Below are 20,096 nucleotides of genomic sequence, written 5' to 3' on the forward strand. Positions count from 1 at the left end.
CAAACAATAATCGTCATCTATCTTGCCCGCGTTTCCTTTCTTTAACGCTGCGAGCCCGGTACTTCCCAGTCACGAACGGCATGCGCGTTATCAGTGTGACGCAGCATTCTCGACAGGAAAGTAGCGAACGCCGAGTTTTCGAGAAAGGAAACGCAAGCAAGGCAGATGACGATTATTGTTGTGGGACAAATATACACCCCGAAGGGTGCAAACTGTTTTTAGAGTGTAGCCAGCGAGCACCACCACCTCTGCTACCATCAAACCATTCCGGCTGCACTGTCTCTCGGCGCAGTGGAGTAGCCGGGGGGGGGGGGGGGGGAGGGGTTGCTGATCGGGCTCGAAGTCTTTCCGGCCGGCGCGGCCTGCTCCCTTGTATGACTGGCTCGTCGCCTATGAGCAAAGGCGTGTTTATTTTACGTCATTTATTATTTATATCATACACTATCATCATAATGCACACGTTGCTAAGAAGCAAGCATTCCCATGGAACAACAGCCGCATAATGTAATGCCTGCACAAGGTGCCTACGAGTACATCACATGTGCGGATTTGCACTACGTGGAATTGGGATTTTTGTTCAGTTTACAACTGCACCTGGCATTACATAACCATAATAATCAAACCCAAAATCATGGCCTAAGATATTCTTGGAAACCACCGAGTGGGCGTATGCAATCTTAGGCCCCCTACTCTCCCCCCCCCCCCCCCCCCCTGGAAAAAAAATCCTAGCTACGCGTCCGTTTCGACGCTGTTGTTCTATGTGCCGCATGTGCGTTTGCGATAATTGTGTTACCGCATTTACCATGTCTACGGGCGCAGTCACTATGGGCGATGGGATACTCTCCAAGTGCCTACCTAGTAGACATGCCAGCTTCATCTGCTGCTGAAGTGCCCATAGGCTGGGGGCGCCTGTCTCTTTGGGACAGGTACCCCAGCCCAGCCAATCAGAACTTCAGCAGCAGACGAAATGAACGTGTCCACTAAGTTAACGCTTACGGAGTACGCGCCCCCTGTCATCGGCTGCACCAAATACAAAGTTCTAAAACGCGGTAAATGCCTTGAAGACTTTAATTCTACTAATCAGCAGTCGTTACGGCCCTCCGTTTCATCGTTGTACTCTTCTTCTCCCTCTTTGTCGCCTTCGCTATCTGCTAATGCAGTATCGCTACGTTAATATTGTTGCTCAATCTCTCCCGCCCCACGCCTCTTGTCGCACCATGCTTCGGCTAATAGTGTCTTTTTTTTCTTGTTATATTTTATCATACGAACGCAGGCTGGAACCATGGAACTGAAAAACGCAAAACGAGCAAGGACGTCTCCCGGCTCTTGCAGCCAGTGGCGCCAGATGTGGGCACTGAGAGACCACTTCGCGCGGGCACGCGAAGCAGAAGTTGAAGTAAAAGCAGAAGAGGGGGTGGGGGGTGGCAGCAGGTGGGCGGCTTGCCGTTGGCTGAGGAGATCGACCCTCCGACGTGGGGTATACAGTGCATTTTATTCTATGCGCCTTGTCCAGGAGCGAAAGAGAGGGCGGGGGGGGGGGGGGGGGGACGCACGAGATGGGTGCATGATTTTCGCCCTTTTTTTTGTGAGTTCCCGTAAACGGAGAAACCTGCGCGTGCGCGCAACGGGGAGTGCGGGCAATGCGTTTCCCGTGTCTTCTTTCGGGCCGGAAGCCGCGGCTTCCTCCCGAGTCGGGCCGACGCGACGGAGCTGTGCTCCGCTCCCGCGGAGTGACAGTGTACGCGTCACATCGCTGCTAGAATAGAGAGTACAGGGAAAAACAGGGAAGTGATTGAGACAGCAGGAGTCACTGAAGCGAAGGTAAATGGCACAATATAGTGATAGAGGTTTTAAATACACAAGTTAAGATCAAGATCAGATAGGCAAGAAGGCAATATACAGCGATAGATGTAGTAAAACCAGACTAAAAACAAGCAGGCACAGTGGCTAAATGTCCCCGCTCAGTTTCAAAGGGGATGCGAGTAAACTTGATCTTCATCATCATCATCAACAACGAGCTTTAGCTCGTTTGCATACGCATTACTCTACGGTATAATACCGGGTTGCGGTAAATGCAGATGGCGGTAGCGACGCCTTGCGACACTTCGTCCCACTACAACGCATGAAACGTGTTGGTGGTACATGGGTGTTCTCCTAGAAGCAGTATTAAACAAAAGCGAGTGATTCTGTCGCTGCCGACATTTTGCTCCTGCAGATAAGTAGAATATGATCAGTAAGTGCAATAATCTTTACGGAAATACCAGGTTGAAGGAAACGTAATGCTCCCATTCATTTCGGTTGGAAAATTGCGCCTTTCGAACGCCATTAGTCTCTAGCGAGTGGTTCGTCGGCCAGCTCGTTATATTAAAGAGAAAACAAGGGTAGGGATGCCAGGAAAGAAGGAACACGACGCTGTTGCCATCGTCAACGTGCCTGTTTGCTGTCCAAAATCATTTTTCCAAGGATTATCACTGATACGAGCGTTTCACCTCGGTAACTCTTTTAAAAAGTTAATTACGTTAAAGGGAACGCGATGTAAAGAGAAAGACAGAACATTGAAAATCGACGGAGGATCACCGCGTCGTTCTATTCGCTGTCCACTCACTGTGGTTGCTTAGTCGCTATTGTGTTGGGCTGCTAAGCACGAGGTAGCGGGATCAAAACCCGGCCACGGCGGCCGCATTTGATGGGGGCGAAAACGCCCGTGTACTTAGGTTTAAGTGCACGTTAAAGTACTCCAGGTGGTCCAAATAGCCGGAGTCCCCCACTACGGCTTGCCTCATAATCAGATCGTGGTTTTGGCACGTAAAACCCCATAATTTAATTTATTCGCTGTCCATGCCCGATACGTTCGGAGTGTAGGGTAAAGTGCAATGTAGTACATGAAACGCTCTCATTTTAAACGACCAATGCGATGGGCAATTAGACGTGGCTGCTATAGGACTACGACACGCGCAAAAGTGCAGAAACACGCTACAAATAGCGCGGAAAGCAGCCCGTCCATCACATTATCTGCCAGTGAACTACGACTCTCGAAAAGTGTGGGAGTCTTGTCACAGTAATCGCAAATACCTTTTTTTCATTCTTTGTAAGTACTGTTCGTCCCGCCCTCTCCCTCATATTAGCTTTGTTTTTCTCTTTCGGTTTTCCAAAGCCTTTATTGTCCTATGGTATTGTTTTTAAGTTTCCACCAGCAAGCCAACGCTCGTTGTCTTCCCTCTGTGTGTCGTTTTAACGATGTCGTCTAATTCTTGCTTTAACAGTTGGTGCCTCGCTCTCCCTATGTGGTAGTGGACGAGTTGATAAGGAGAAGATAACCAAGAAGAATTATTGCAGACCGGGCTTACGCAAAAAATTTTATAGATTGTCGATTTAGGCAGTACATAAGACTTCCACGCAAGCCCGGCGCGACTGCCGCTCCAGTGCTACCGCTCCTCTTTTTGCCCAGGAAAGGAGGCGCCTGAGGCATCGGTGCGTATGGTTTCGAAGCAGTCAGCTTCTGGGCTGCGACCCTCTGCGGAAAGAAAGCATTCCTTGGGGTAGCGGGGGCAGTAGGGGGTAGCGTAGGGCGTGGTGAGGGGGACGCCTGCTTAAAGGAACAGCACCGGCAGCCCGTTTCTATTCAGCCGCTGCGGCGGGGGGAAGGGCGCTCGACAGCGGACGCAGCTGTTCTCAGTTCGGGGGGCATGGGTCGCGGACCTGTTGGCTCGGCTCTGACTCCTTCCGAGGTGCCGCACTCACCTTGAAACCACGCTGACAACGCGCAGCAGACGACGCCGCAAAACTCGGCAGACGACATCGGCAGCGCCGCGTCAAACTAACCGCGTGTGCCCGCTTCTGGACTCATGCGGAGAGATGAGTTGGTGACAGCGCAATATGTATTGCTCCTAACAGAGGCAAAGGTAGGCGTATTTGTTTGACCTTTGTGTAGTTGTGCATGAGGACGTTATCTCTCTGTGGGAATTATTACATTATGCTCTTATCACGCGCTCTTGCAGCAACGATGTATTGCTCGATTTATTATCAGCGCCGTGCTTCGTTGCGATAGTGTCAGTCACAGAACGTCTGGCTCAAGTAACGGATGTCAGAGACAAGCGTCGACTGGCTGCCAGTGAAGTGGGGGCAACATAACCGGGAAGCACATTCAGCTACTCCCGAAGCTGGTCTACGTCCTGAGGGCTGAGCGAGCTGTGTTATGCGTGACAAACCCACTGATGGTGATACAGCGACATCACGTACCCGGATTTTGTGACAATTGGTGAAATGAAGATATGCGGCGCCACCCCTACATCTCCGGAAAGAGTTCTAAGGTTTCTTCGAAGTGAATCGAAGCTCCTGACTCGGCGAGAAAGTGATACTGTGCCGCAAAATGGCTGCATGAGCGCGTGGAAAAGTGAAAGCAACGAATGAACGTTGACCTCGGACCACAAACGGCGTTCGCGAAATTGTGTTCAAGCGGGCCAAGTGATCGCTCTCTTAGCTGCGCTCAGGAGACAATCAAAACATGCCGCGTTTTATGCGGGCCACTCAGCGCACCCGACTGCTGCTTGTCCTCATCGTTGCGTTCACCGTGCTCTTCATATGCGGGGTTGCCGAAGACAACGACCGACGCTCCGCGGTGCGGTCGACGTCGGCAACGCTCGTCGAGGGTGGTGGTGGTGGCGAGGCGAGCAGCGGCAACCACGCACTCTCCGTCGCAGCCGCTCCGGAGGAATTGCATCGGTCGCAGAGCGTCCGAGAAGTGGTGCACGGCGACTCTCGGTCTGCGTTGGTGCGCGGTGACTCGTCGGCTTCGGTAGCCGCTGTTGGTATGGTGCATCAGGAGAGTGTGGAACAGCGGCAGAGCGCCGCTGTCTGGCAGGGCCAGGCCGTCACCGTGGTCGGCCTACTGGGATTGACCGTTTTCGCGGTCATAGTAGCCGTCGTCGGACGGAAACTGTACCGATCTCGCAGGGAGCGACGCAATGGTGAGTTGATGCTGTCTATTCGCCGTCTTAGCGCTTCTTGTTTCGAGATTCACGATCCGTCCGCATTTGCCGGAGTTGATGTACAGCAGTACGGAGACATCGATTGCATTCCAGAAACCGGGTTATCTCAGGTCATGATGATTGCGGAAATGTATCGGTAAAGAAAAACCCGCACTGCTTATCGGAAGGATATCGTATCTCCCTTGTGTAGATATCTATAGTGCGATTAAAGGTAAGCGAACGAGCGGTCGATGTCGGCGACATTATCGGGACATTACGGTGTGGCACATCCGATATGCGTGAGAGGGTATCAGAAAAAACGGTATCATCTTTCGAAGAGAATTTGTTGAAACGAAGATGTTGTGCTGTGAAAAAAAAAAAGAAAGAAAGAGACGACAGCCACGCCGTAATTAAGTGACGCGAAATGAAGCTGGCACGAGGTCACGTGCTTGAGCAGATTGCATCTAGGCGCATCCCTCCGCTCTCGTTAGCGCGATCCACCGGGTGCCTGCTTACTTTTCGCCTTCCTCGTAAATAATCATGGTGCTGCCGGTGTGTCGAAGCGCGACCTGCTTGTCTCCGATCCTACGGTCATCCGCCCCACCTAGCTGCGCTGAAAAGTTCGCGCACTTACACGTTCTTAGTCACGTTCATGGTTTAGCGAGCGCGGAGGAGATACTTGTACGCAACTGAATATTTTAACAGCGGCGTCGGAAGCCTTTCGAATTCGTGTCATCGTCGCTACGAACGATGGAGCACTTCCCAACAACGACACTAACCCATTCGCCTTCTTGTTGATGGTAATCAGATGTTTATGTTGATTTACGTTAACGGTAAGCTCAGGTAGTTCGATAGTTCCTAGTCGACTGAAGGAAACACGAAAGCACGTCTGTCTCTAGCTCTTTTCATCTTCCGCCGTTCGCACCATAATACGCGCAAAATGATTCCTGAGCTTTCGCAGCGTGGTCAAACGAACTTGAGCTCGGCGTAAAATATTTAAGCGAAACCGCCTTACAAATTTCCAGCTGTTTCCTTCGATCACGGTCGACGATATAAATCACAGAAGAGACACAGTCCGAAGAGAGGCCAGCCTCGAGGCCGCCGTATCAAGGCTGTGAAAACGGTACTCGGTACATATTTCCTCAGCCGCAACAGCAGCGCTCCTTCGTAAATAAGTATACTGACATGAAGTTTTTGAATTCTATGTATTTTGCTTTTTTTTTCGCTAAGTCAAGGGCCAAGCGCTCTTCAAACGCTTCAGAAATTGTTGGCGAGCGTCAGAGCTACCTAAATAATTTACAATACAATCCTTGTTTCTGCGAATCTATTACAGTTTCGTCACATTTCGGCACCGAGTACTTGAATGCGTCATGACGTCAGGACGCTCTGGCTCGCTCCGCTCGGGGTAATCGCGATAAATCGGCAGAATAAGAAGAGCATAGACTCACTCTTCAATGTTTTGCTGGATACGTACTCACTCACGCGCCCTCTGAGCGATCACTGCGTCTGCCACACGCTACCTCGTCCTGATGAGATGCCCGCACCACTCTACTTTATTATTATTATTTACAAGTAACGCCATCACTACCTAGCCTTATCTCTGCGCGACGTAAACAGATTGTGCTCCTTATCGTGACGTCAAGACGATGTCGTTGGCACCACATTCAAGTCCGGCCATTTCGAAACCAATATAACCTACAGTATCAAATCGACTATCAACGTACGTCTTGCGGGAATTTCTCCTCCTGCAATGCCTGCCACGTGGAATCATTTCGTCGAGGAGTGTGCGGGATAGTGTCTGCATCTTACAAAAAACATGTGTCGCAATGCCTTTTAACTTCACGATTGGTGAGAAGTTAGGAGGCTGCCGATCGACCCCGTTGGGGCCGGCACATCTACAGGCTCTCTTTCTGGGAACCGCTCCGCGGCCTGGGGCAGCTCTGCTGCAGCTCCTTCGGCAAAGGGAGATCCGGTTTTGTTCGTTTTGACGTCGTGCCTTGCTGCCCGCGGCGGCGGCTCCGAGCGACCGCGTGCGTTCCTGCCAGCCGTGTGGGAACGGGCCCGACGGCATGGAGTGCGGCGGCCTGCTCGGTTTGAAGCGGGGAGGGGGACCTTCTGCTAAATGGGACGGCTGCACCCCGCTCGCTCCCCTGGAACAATAAACTCGCGTGTCGCGATAACGCCGCGGTCGTCCGCGGCACTGGCAGAGCGGCGGAATATATTGTCGCGAAAAGTGTGTAGCACGGGCCTCTTTGCTTACTTTCGGGGAATTTTGTGGGCTCCTCGACGCGGGGGCAACCTTTGTACCCCAAATAACCGCGACGGCGCCACGGGCAGGTACTGACCGCCCGGCCGCCGCGCCTGACGTCACACGTGCACCTGACGCGCCCTGTTCCCCCCGCTCGGCTGTCAAAAGCCGATTAGTTAGGGTCAGAGTGCTTTTGTGCACGGAGTGTTGACGCGACCATTTCTTGACCCCTTGAACTCTGCCGCTTATTGGGTGATGTCGGCTTGCCTGATTGGTCGGAGTAACGAAGTAACCCATTGGTGGAGAAGCCTGCGCCTCCCGCCGGTCCGCGGGTCCCTTGGATGCTGTGTAAACTTATTTAAGGGGTAGTTCGAGTAGTTTTTTGAGTGAGCAAGTAGACAGCAGCAGACGGCGCATCTTCACCAGGGGAGACCAGGCCGGTCAGGCAGGCCGACGACGACGACGGGTATGACATCGTTCTGTTTGTAAATATTTTATGCAGTGTTAACTTAAAGGAAATCTCAAGTGAATAAACCTAGCTGTTCAAATGCTACTCTCGTCGTCGTACCTTCGAATTCGGACAGACCCCTGCCAGAGCTCATCCCCATTCTTCTTCCGTCTCCCTGGTGAGTTGATTCGTCTGATAACTCACGGCTGCGTCACTTCGCTACAAAGTGGTGGAGTGTGCTGGGTACCGAAGTCCACGCTCTAATATCATGTACCGTGGCAACAAACCCGAAGAACCTAGCTCTAACAGCTCGACTATGACCGAACCCCCTACTGTCCTCGCTACCATGTCCACCCCTCAAGCGGAACCTTTCCTCGGACCGCCAGTATTTAAAGGCACACCAGAAGAGTCAATATCCGAGTGGCTGCTTTGCTACGAATACGTAGCCTCCCTGAACAACTGGGATGAAGGGACGAAAGTAACATTTTTATATTTGGCATTAGAGGGCAACGCAAGAAAGTGGCACACCACGCAAATTTTAACGGGTGCCCCTAATACATGGAAAGAGTGGACGACGCTCTTACAAACGTCTTTCACAAGTCGTCACTCAGTTGAGATCGCATATTTGCGGCTCCAAAACCGAACGCAGCTGCCATCAGAATCTCCCGATGATTATTACTATGACGTTGTGCAGCTGTGCGCCAGAGCCAATCCATCTATGACGGAAGAGGAGCGGATGCGGCACCTCGTGCGCGGATTGCGTCCGGACGTGCTGGAAAAAATTCTTATTGCAAACCCGGACAGCTGCTCTGCTTTCCTCGAAATTTTACGCCGAATTGATTGGGCAGCTTTTTTGATGGTGCGTGCGTCGCAACCAGAAGCGACCGGCACCTATTTCTCTGCCGGCCAGCAGTCGTGCTACCCATACACCTCGGCACCTGCCGCCGGAGTGACACCCGCTGGAGCAACAATGCAGCCGCCTCCGACATGTCTCGCCACCTGCGCTGCGGCAGAGCGTCACTGCACGCGAGAGGCCACCGACCGCGACAGGGACTTGAGGGCGATCGCGGCCTCTATGGCCTCATTATTCGACCGCCTGAAGGCTATTGAAGAAGATGTACGTCGCCCTGCAATGCCCTGCCCAGCGAGAAGTTCCTGTGACGACGACGAGCGACCACGCTGCCAGCTATGCGACCGCATCGGCCACATCGCACCCCAGTGCCGGCAACGGTTCCGCGAAAACGGACCCCAATGGAACGAGCAGCGCGGCGGTCGGGATGAGCAGCCTGGACGACCAAGCCAAGGGGACCCGCCCGGCCGACCATTTGGCAGTTTGGCGAAAAGTCAGCCCCTCGCATCGCCTTTCCGAGAGAATGGGACTGACGCAGAGCTACGGCAGCGCTCTAACTTTGAGCAGAGCAACTTCGGCTTGCTTTCCCGACTTCCCCATGATTCCGCACCAGCAAGCGAAGAAAATCCATTACCGTTGCTCGTGCTGGATCATGTGGACATCGGCGAAAGGCAGAGAGAGGATTCATGGATGCGAGAAGTAATACAGCACCTAGAGCAGCCGAGTACGCCCGTTGCAAGAAAAACGAAAAGAACGGCACGGAGCTTTCGCTTGATCGGCGGTGTGTTGTATAGAAGAGCGAAAGGCTTTCAAGACGGTCGCACGGCACTTGTTGTCCCAGGGTGTTTGAGGTCGGAGGTGTTACGGCACTGTCATGTCGATAGCTCGGCGGGCCACCTCGACGTCAGGCGCACCTGGGGGAAAGTTCGCCGCCGTTACTTCTGGCCCAAGATGTTTGGCCACGTCAACAAGTACGTCCTATCCTGCCCTGACTGTCAGAAACAGCCGCTCGCCCCCAAAAAGCCAGCCAGTATCGCCCCCTTCGTAAGCTCCAAAAATGAGCCTCTACTTCAGGTAGGCCAAGGAACTCAACGCGGAACCCAGAACGCCAAGAAAGTGGCCCACCGAATGGAGCCTCCGCAGATGTTGGTGAACCAAACCGGCAAAAAACGCGACGCTTTTAATGTTGCGCGGTTAGAACCGTGCAACGTCAGACAGTGCTCGGATAATGACGACGCAGACGACGAGTCTGTTGACGGACATCGAGAGGAAGTGTGTCATCCAAGTGATGCTGTGCGCGAGTGCGATATGAATGGTGGTGTGCGCGAGTGCGGTTCGCGTAGTGATCGAGGACGACAAGACAAAAACCCGTACGGGACTGAACTTTACTCCAACTGGAGTACATTTAACTGGAGGACATTTCGTAGGGAGGCTGAGCCTCGAACTATCACTGCTTACGGCACGGACACTGATGTGTATCACAGCGCAAGCGAATAATCTTCATTGTTAATTTTATTGTGTAGCGCGCGAATGAACTTTCATGTTTCTTGTCTTGTGCATTTTGTTTCCATTTTTGTTAAAACTTGTTTGTTGTTTGTTTTGTTTTATGTGATGTTAAATCTTCCTTACGGATATTTCAGTTTTTTATATATGAATCCCTAAATGTACGTCTTTAATTTGTTAATTTAGTTTTGTAGTAATGCTTTGTAACGAGTGGGACACTCTTTTTCGTAGGGGGGAGGTGTCGCGAAAAGTGTGTAGCACGGGCCTCTTTGCTTACTTTCGGGGAATTTTGTGGGCTCCTCGACGCGGGGGCAACCTTTGTACCCCAAATAACCGCGACGGCGCCACGGGCAGGTACTGACCGCCCGGCCGCCGCGCCTGACGTCACACGTGCACCTGACGCGCCCTGTTCCCCCCGCTCGGCTGTCAAAAGCCGATTAGTTAGGGTCAGAGTGCTTTTGTGCACGGAGTGTTGACGCGACCATTTCTTGACCCCTTGAACTCTGCCGCTTATTGGGTGATGTCGGCTTGCCTGATTGGTCGGAGTAACGAAGTAACCCATTGGTGGAGAAGCCTGCGCCTCCCGCCGGTCCGCGGGTACCTTGGATGCTGTGTAAACTTATTTAAGGGGTAGTTCGAGTAGTTTTTTGAGTGAGCAAGTAGACAGCAGCAGACGGCGCATCTTCACCAGGGGAGACCAGGCCGGTCAGGCAGGCCGACGACGACGACGGGTATGACATCGTTCTGTTTGTAAATATTTTATGCAGTGTTAACTTAAAGGAAATCTCAAGTGAATAAACCTAGCTGTTCAAATGCTACTCTCGTCGTCGTACCTTCGAATTCGGACAGACCCCTGCCAGAGCTCATCCCCATTCTTCTTCCGTCTCCCTGGTGAGTTGATTCGTCTGATAACTCACGGCTGCGTCACTTCGCTACAATATCCTTGGCTGGATAAACACGAGCACTGGCTGGGGCGCATTCTCCGAGGCTCGGTTGCTTTGCTCTCTCGCGCGGGGCTTTTTCCATTGGCGGGAGAGAACGACGCCGCCGCCGCCGGCCGGAGAGGCCGCACCGCTGCGCAAACTGCTCGACGGCACATTATTTTCCGGGTTCCGTAGAGAGTTTTAGTCTAGGGCACGCAAGCGGCTTGCGTACACAAGAACTAGGGGCGACGGTTCTGCGCATGCGCAGACCATGACGTAGGTGTCCGCGCATGCGCAGAACCGTCGCCCCTAGTTCTTGCGTACGCAAGCCGCTTGCGTCCCCGAAACTAAAACTCCCTAGTATTTCATTATTCAACCTCCCCCCCCCCCCCCACACACACACACACCACCACCACGTTTATTTCTTTCTTTTTGGGTTTTACCATTTTGGGTTTTGGGCATTTTGGGTTTTGGGTTTTAGCAAGCCCGTGAGGCGGCGTTGAGGCAGGGCCTTGACGTTCCTCCGTGGGAGACCTGAGCCCGGGTCGCGTTAAACCTTGCCGGACGTACAAGAAAGTTGTATCCATCCATCCATCCATTACCATTGAAGGACTCTGGTGGTTTTTACCTCTTTCCGATCCCCGTGCGGTATTTAATCAAAACACATACGAGAAAGTGCGTGTCTGCCTGTCGATTACAGGCGCGACGCGAGTTAGGTTCGCGCGGTTTTTCTCGCCGCCACAAGCGACATCGGCCAGTCTGTGTGCGTGCGAGCGTCGGGCCCCGGTTGCGGCGTGATTTGGCAAATCTTCGGACTAGAAATTTGAACGACCACCGTGAAGTCAGACTACGATACCGCCTGCGTATTATATAGACGTCACATCAAAAGCTCTGCCGGGAGAAAAAGAAAAGTAGATCTTATGTTTCAGAACGTGGGCCGTTTGGTAAACGTATTCAACAAGTCCATTGCCGCGTGCATAAGAAGAGCGTGATATTACGAAATTTCTACGTCGTACGGACGTCGCGTCGTCGCACTGTGTTTTTTCTGCGCCACAGTCGTAACTTGAACGTCGCTTACGTTATGAGGACGCAGAAATTCAAGGAGCCCATAGAACGGCGCCGCGGCTGCGGTTGCACTTCATTTAGTTGCGTGACTTAATTGCGTCTCGGTTGTGCGCCGCGATGCTGGCCTCGCATTCTTCGCGAGAAGCAGCCTGTGGTCCGTCAACTCGCGGCGCTGTTCGCGGAGAGCGGCGGCTGGCTTCTCGCAGCTTCACCTCGCCCGCGACGTCGGCCCTTGCCAAGAACAACATCGACGACCCTTGCCTTGGCCTCGTCATCGTAACGAGGCGCGCTAGCCCTCCAGTTTCGTCACGGTGCGCTCTTCGTGCAATGCCGTGCAGTAGGCCGACGACGAAGATTTAAAGCTGCGGAATGGGCGACCGTACGGCTGGGAAACCTTCACCTTCAGTTCATTTATCCAAACACTTCGCTTGACCTATAGAAGGACGAAAAAAAACAAAAAAAAAAGAGGTGTGCGGTGGGGGAGGCGGTGAGATAACGGCGGAACACATTTTACGCTATATGCCAGCGGACACGCTTACTTAGCGCGGAGCAGGTATGATACCGCAGTCCCGCAGGTCTAACTTTGGCGCCGCGAACGGTCGCTCGGAAACGCATAGACCCGCGCAATTGATAAACTCCACTTGGAGCGCTTATGGACGCTGCTGTCTTCCTCGCCAGGGTTACAAGTTTATAGAACTTGGTTTGGTGCAATACGCACGCGGGCGTAGTGTGTGTGTGTGTGGGTGGGTGGGTGTGTATGAGAGAGATAAAGAGAGGTTTGAAAGTAATCCAGGAGAGGTTTGCCTGTCGGCGTGGCCAGCGTGCTTACCCAATCCAAGTGGATGTGGTGGAATGAAAAGATGTGCACAGGGCACCATACGGACGTGCGACATACACGGAATACACGACAGCAAGCAAAACAGGAACTAAAGTGAGACCGCGCTCTAAGGAAGGGCGCCTCTCTTGGGCGAGGCGCGCACGTATACCGTTAGTCCATTGGCCGAAGTACACGTCGCAGCTCAAGTCGTGACCAGGGAGGTTTAACAAAAATTCTATTTGAAAACCTCCTGGGTCATGATAGTCATTGATGAACATTTCAGTGCGGACGTTAGGGTTGTTCTTTCTAATGGGAATAGCCTGCAAACGCAGATTAAGTGGAATATGTTACCAAACGCATGCGACAACCAACAGTATGCCTAAGGTAGGATGCATAAGGTGCTGTTTATTTTTTTTGTTTTTCGCCTGTTCGTGTAGTTTTTTCTTTTTTTTTTTTTGTTTTAGCTGCTGTTGGTCGTCCGCCGCAAATAATTCCTGTACCTGTTTCCGTCCTGCGAATTTCTCGTGCTGTTTTCGAGACTGTTATGACCGGAGGGCTCCGGGTAAATTTTGAGCACTTGGGGCTCTTTTGCGTGCCCCTAAAATGTAAGCATACGTGAACGTTTCCTTGGAATTCTACACTCCATTGAAATGCTGCCTGGTGTCCAACCTTCGACCTCGTGTTTAGCAGCAGATAGCCGTCGTCACCGAACCATGCATGCACCGCAGCGGTTTGATCCCAAAAAAAGCGCAGTTTGTTTTACAGAGGTCGCGTGTTTATTTCATGTGGCTGGATCCGGGGGGCAAACGGCCCTTCGATAAGCTCTCGCTCGTATCATCACCTCTGTAGCGAAGCCAGTCGCGTCAGTATGCGCGCGCTCTCCGAAGCCGTTATCGTGTAGTCCGCATACGGAGTCATAAGAGTGATAAGGACAGCGACGGATTCTGCCAGTTCCCGCTGTGCGTTGTCCTTCTCCAGTGTCGCCCTTCTCGCTCGTCGTCATCGTCGGAAGGTGACACACGCGTGCGGAACACGGGGCCCTTGCGAGCTGTCAGCCGTCGTCCGTCTCCGCGCGGGAAATATCCCGTTCTCCGACAGAGCGCCGTGACGACGTCATCGGGCGAGTTGGTGACGTCGCACCGACACTCGATCGTCTCCGCCGCGAGGGTGTCGTTTCCGAGTTTGCGACGCTCGTCATCCCCTGGCAGCAGCGTGTTTGTTGAACGGTTGCCGAGTTTCCGTCGAAAAAAGAAAGGGAAAGTTGAGAAAGTGCTTGAGTAGAGTCAACACTATGTAGGCCGTTCACGTGCCCACGCCGACGGAAATAAGCAAAACTCACGCGAGCACGAGAAACGAGAAGAGTGTTTCTGGCATTGCAATCGACGCGGTCCGAACTGACTTCCGAGAACCGCGGCCTTGATGGGAACGCGCGTACCGCAGCCGCAAAACAGCAGCGCGCGGGCAGCGGAATCAACACATGTGACACGCTCCATGCAGAGATGGGTTTTAACACTTTACCCCAATTATTTATCGTTTTTCTTAGCTTCATTTTGCGAGGTGTAATGAACGAAACGCGCTCGCGTTTTCCGAGTCCCTCGTGAAGTGTCGTCGCGCTGCCTGCACTCTTTGTTTCGGATTCCGCATTCATGTTTCCGCAGTTTCTATATCCCTCGTCGCTGGAGGGGGGGGGGATTGCATTCAGCATTCGAACCGAGGTTGACCGCTCTTATTCTTCGTAGCTCGTTTTGCCGACGAAAGGCGGGGCCTGTCGGAGTGAAATACAAGAGAAAGGAAAGAAAATAAAGACAACTGGACGAAAACATAAACATGGCACTCGGTCGTCCGCTTTCCTCTTGTTTTCGCTCTTCAATTTCCTCTCGAGATTTCGGCGGCGAATCGTCGTCCGTCGCTCGCTACGCTCGGCTTCACGCCTCGCCGAGGCTCGAGCGCAGCGAGAAACGCGCGAAGACGTACCACATATAAGCGTTGCCTGCCGCTCAAAAAATGGGAGCGAGCGCTATAGCCGCTGCCGGCCACCGACGAGAAAAGAAACTCGTTCTCGAAAAACGGCTATAGCGCCTTCGGAATCGCCGGCTTCTCTCCCGCCGTGGGCTCCGTGCCGCCGCCGTCCACGCTGCTGGAGCGAGGAGGAGGAGGTGGTGGACGCTTCCAGTGAATGGGCGCAAGGCCGCACTGTGGGCGCTGTCGCTTTGCGCGAAGCGCGCGCGCGCGCTCGGGAAAAAAAAAAAAAAAAAAAAAGACGGCTCTCTTTCGGGCGCGCACTCTTTTTGTGCGCCCGTGCACCGTTTGTAAATGCGGCCGCGCTTCTTTGAGTGCGCGCGTGTCCATTTGCGCTGGGAGGAACTTGTTTTTTTTTTTGGAAATAGCGCGTGCCTAACGAAGTACTAGACACTTTGAAAATAATTTCTGATCCTGAAAAGGGAACATGGGTGTGAATGGATCTATCAATCACATGGTCACGCCCTTCCTTTTTTTTTTTTTACCCTTAAAAGTGAGTAACCGTGTCAGTCGGTGTATAACTCGCACGCTTACACCCAGAAAGGGTTGTAAGGGTGTGAGCTATATACGAGATCACTAGACACCGTTATTCACTTTTAAGGGTGTAACTTACTTTAAAGCGTTAAAGAACGGCCACACTGCTCGTTCCCAGAACCCAGACTAAGTGAGTTCTTGGATACGGATGGGGATCTCAGAAATCGCGCCCTTCGAGTGCGAGATTTCCTGCCATCAGAGGCGGCTGTAACGGAGCGCTTGGAAAATGTTTGCGATCCACGCCAGCAGCACGCGGGCAATCAGGAGGACGTAAACTATATGCACTTATGTTTGGGACGCATATTCACCGTGTCGATCGCTTGAAATAGGCTTAGTTCGTGAGCGACCACGCGTATACAAATACACGCTGGACGAGCTCGTGCCGTGCGTAATGTATGTGCGATCGTTTGCTCCGCATTAAACACGTGTTAATCAAGCAATCATGCGCTAAACAAGTCCTCCTTCATATAGATCGCTCTCGAGCGTTCTCAACTTTCAGGCGAGGCTTTCACCGACGGGGCGCAGCCACCTACGTCACTGGAAGGATGTTCATCCTGTGAATATACAAGTGAATATACTATAGTGGATGAACGCGCACCGAGAAATATATACCTGTGCGTCATTGTTATATATAGCGCGTCGCTCCACGTCGATTTGTTGGTTATCCGAAACGATTACGAGTACGAGAATGTACGATTGGCACGAATGTGCCTGTCTCTCCACTCGGCTGCGCGCGCGGTGATGAATCGGATTAAAATTGTGTATTCATTATTGTGAATGACACTGTATATGTGGCCTTTGGATATGTGGACGCCTGCAGTGTCGGCAAAATTTTGTAGTTCAAGTTGGTTATTAAAAAAAAATGTAATTAAAGAATCGGCGCTGTTTCTTGCCGTTTCAGGGCTAAATATATATGGCTCTCCTTTTGTTGGCATAATTACTCCCGTTTCTGAATATCCATCTCTCTCTCTCTCTCTCTTTCCTTACACAGTACATACCTGAGCTGATTGCGGCCCACGATACCGCCTATATGTACACGGGCGCCGTCAGCGTATTCTGTTGCGAAATGCGGGACTTTTGTTTTGTGCCGGTTTTCAGCGCGTGGGCAAGCTATATAACAACGTGCCTGTTTCTGTGTTGGTGATTAGCCGTATCGTCGCTCTTGCTGGCCGTGCCACTTTGAACTAGATAAAGCGCGCAATTGGGCTGTAGTGCCTCATTGAGCAGCCCGTGGTTGAAGTCAGCCGTGCAGGTCAGTCATATCGGCCATTAATCACTTATGCCAGTGACGCGGCTCGTTTATCTGCACCAGTTCGCTGGCCTTCTACGATGGCCTTTGTTGAAGAAGGTGACGGAACTGTAGCCGTGCAAGGCCTCTAACTTATTAGATTTTTGTTTCATAAGCGGACATGACGGCATCCTATACTGATTGTCCTAAGAGGGGCCGTGAGCATAAATATGTATGTGCAAATCATGCATTGGAACGTAATCACATTTCGTATACACTTTTTTATCCCGACGATGCATCTTACATAGCTACACCGCTGTAGGGAAGATTCTGAATTGTTGTACGTATATATAGCGGCATTCTCATGTTGGATTAGTGAGAAACACGCTGGCAGTATAGCACGTCTATTGCTGATAAAAAAAAAAAAAATCAGTCATGAAGCTTATATTGCGGGTAATAAAGTGTATGGAAGCAAAGCAGCTTCGGTTTTGACAAGTTCCCATCTCAAGTGTGCCGTATTCCTCGTCGCTCTCCCGGCATCCCTCTTCCGCTTCGTGCGCCTCGAGGCACAGTAACGAAGAAAAAAAATGGGAGTAATATTGGCTTCCGTAATCTCTTCGGCCACGTCATCTGTCACTATATACATTTACCACGCGTCCTTATCGGGCAGCGCGGCTTACCCCTTGCCCCGGGAGCGAGCTTATCTCGCTCAGCCCTCTGTGCAGCTCGCTGAAGCGAGAATGCACGTGTGCGTGGCGATCTGTATATGACGCCCCCTTCTTCGTTGAGACGCGTTACCACATAACTCTACCTTCTCCTTTACCTGCAGTTAGTAAACAACAGCAACGTAACCCTATAGCACAGTACCGACCGAGTGCAATTTCTTTTTTTGTTAAGCTCGTTGTTGGCGAGTTTTCGCAGCTGCTGTGCTTCCGCGCCTGCCCACTTATTCGGACTCGTTGCCCGCGCCTTCTCGAACCACGCGAGCACAGCGTGACGCATATTGGCCTGTGCCGATCTTCGCTATCGCCTCTCTGGTGCTGCTGAGCTGTTCGCTTCCTCCGGACCCCTTGGTCTCCTGTGTAGCGCCAACGCACGCACTTCGTCATACGCGGGTTGCGCCACGCCTTGTTTGTCGGGCCGCTTCTGCCCCGCACGCATCTTGGCCTTTCTCGTCTACTTCGGTTCCTTGTTACCGCGGAAACGGGACGCCCGTTATCACGCTTGGAGAAGCGACGCGTCGGCGGTTTCTACGGGTGCGTTTACTATGCGTAAACATGCTGTACGTACTACGTACGCTGTTTATGTCAGCCTCTGCTGGACGAAAAAAACAGGGGTTGGGGGGGGGGGGGGGGGGCGATCTTGTAGCGGTTTGGAAAGCGAACCGCGAGAAGATGGTGCCCAGACGCTTCTGTTTCAAGGTTGCCTCGCGTTGACTGACTTCGCCGGAGTCACTGCATTTATACAGGAACACGTGGCTTTCTCCGGCTTGGCCTTTGCTGGTTGAATACGAAGTGAAAAACGAGGCGAGCTTTGGTGCTCTTCTGGACACTTGAGATCGGAGGTCGTTGTTCGAAACACACGTTCACTTTAGCCTCACGCGAATGGCCTAGACCGCGCCGAGTCGTCAGCCGAGCGCAGCCTAGGCCAATCGCGTGACTCGAAACTGAACGCAAACTGAACGTGCGTTTCCGCTACGTTCCGTGGTGTTTAGAACGAAGGAGAAAGGCCGTAGCAGCCATGGGGAGCGGGGGGGGGGGGGGGGGCGATGAAAAATACCAGGAAGGAGCGTCACGTGATAATTTCGATGTCTGTAGCTATAATGATATAAAGGAAGGGGTCGTGCTATATTGGCCCTCACGACGTGACAGGGAAGCGGTAATCTCCATCCCTGGAGATGCGCGGAAGGCAAATGGGGGAGAGTAGAAAGGAGAGCGCGTGGTGAGAGCCGATCGCGACAAGGGCGTCACTAAAAGCTACCACGAACCAAACAATTCCTCGAGAGGTCTGGTATCCATGGGTGAAAGCCTGATTCCCAAGCGTCAACACACCAATGGACCCCGAAGACGAGCGGCGTCGGAAGAGGTTGACCTACCGAAGCTATAGCTGCCTGACGTCATGCTTCATTCTAGGCTTTCTCCTTCCTCCGTGGTAGCAGGGTCAATCGGAGCTGACAAGATGGCGAATTCGACAATGTCCGCCATAGTACCTCAGAATGCTATTTCTGACACTGTCAAAATCTACATCTTGTCATCTCTGATTGGCTCTCAGGGCGGCTGCGCTGCCGTTGATTGGCTCAAAACGCGAACGCAGAGTATTTTTGACAGTGTCAAGAATAGGACCACTTCTACCCCTGCTCCCGAGACTCCGAACTAGCGTTCTCGCGGTCAAAGGAGTGAAGGACTGACAAACGAGACTGCGGTGTGCATCGTGCGCTATTCCGGATCTCGGCAGCAAGAAACCGCACTGGCTCCGTTTTGTCGTACAGGGCGCGGATGTCGCCCCGGGACATTGAACCGCGTTCCCAAGAAACGCACGTGCGGTTCCAACCAAATGGAGCAGATCTTCCCGGTTCCGCTCTTGTCGTCCGCCTCTAATTTGCGACGCTGCATGCCGAGGTGATGGGGAGAACTGCCGCGACAAAGACGATGGGCATGAAGAAGAAGGACGTGGCACCGCAGCGAAAGTCTCGCGCGATCGCGGTTGGGGGTTAACTCGCCCTACCTCCTCCTCCTCCTCAGTCTCGCGTGGAACAGGAATGGCACGGCGTTGTACTCGGGGTGTTGTTGATACTATTCCTTCTTCACGTGGAAGGCTGAGAGGAAGCGGGGAGGAGTGTATAGACCGGTCTCGGCGGCGGATCCTTCCTCCCCGCCCGGGCCGCAGCTGCTGCGGTGTCGTGCATTCGGCAGCCCGGAGAAAGGGGGAAGGCGGGTGTGCCGCCGCCCGGCCTCGTCGTCCTCGGCATTTCCGGTGGGCGTGTGAAGCGTGGAGAGGAGGACTCCGCCGTCCGAAGAACGAAGACAACGAGCGAGTGCATTCGTTCGTCGGCGGTCATCACTCTCGCTAACTCGGGGCGCTCGCTCTTCTAGCCTGTTTTTGTCTCGGTGTACGCGGCCGCGCCTGTTATAGACGTACGAGCACGACTCGGGATTCCGCTTCGGAAGAGAGAGGAGGAGGAAGATTCCATTGGGGGTGTGGGATGAAGGAACTGGCCGCTGGCGCTCCGTTCCCCCGCTTCGATTAAAGGAAAACGGCTGTGTTACTTTCGTAATTGCGGCAAACGGTGTTTCCTTGTTTTTTTTTTTGTAACGTGCGCGCGATGCTTCTGAAAAAGGAATTCGCGCTGCGTTTTCTCTTTACAGCGAGTGCCGCAGCCTTATACCTTAGCGGGGCTGGTTCGAGCCTTCACAACCGCTTGACATTGAAGGGAGCAGTCGTCTGTCTCTATTTGTCGTCCCGTGCTTTACGCTTTTTCCGTTGTGTATACCATG

At 52.6% G+C, this 20,096-nt stretch overlaps 1 protein-coding gene across 1 annotated transcript in view; it reads left to right on the plus strand.

Moving 5' to 3' along the window:
* Positions 1-4,052: 4,052 nt before the first annotated feature.
* The window catches only part of LOC126537907 (uncharacterized), a 74,937-nt gene continuing 58,893 nt past the window's right edge, over positions 4,053-20,096 (plus strand). Inside the window, exon 1 of the mRNA XM_050185014.3 lies at positions 4,053-4,967. Coding sequence (XP_050040971.1) covers positions 4,505-4,967 — 463 coding nt within the window. The 5' untranslated portion in view covers positions 4,053-4,504. The remainder of the gene's footprint in view (positions 4,968-20,096) is intronic.

The sequence above is a fragment of the Dermacentor andersoni genome, chromosome 4, assembly GCF_023375885.2.
Source record: "Dermacentor andersoni chromosome 4, qqDerAnde1_hic_scaffold, whole genome shotgun sequence".
NCBI lineage: Eukaryota > Metazoa > Arthropoda > Arachnida > Ixodida > Ixodidae > Dermacentor > Dermacentor andersoni.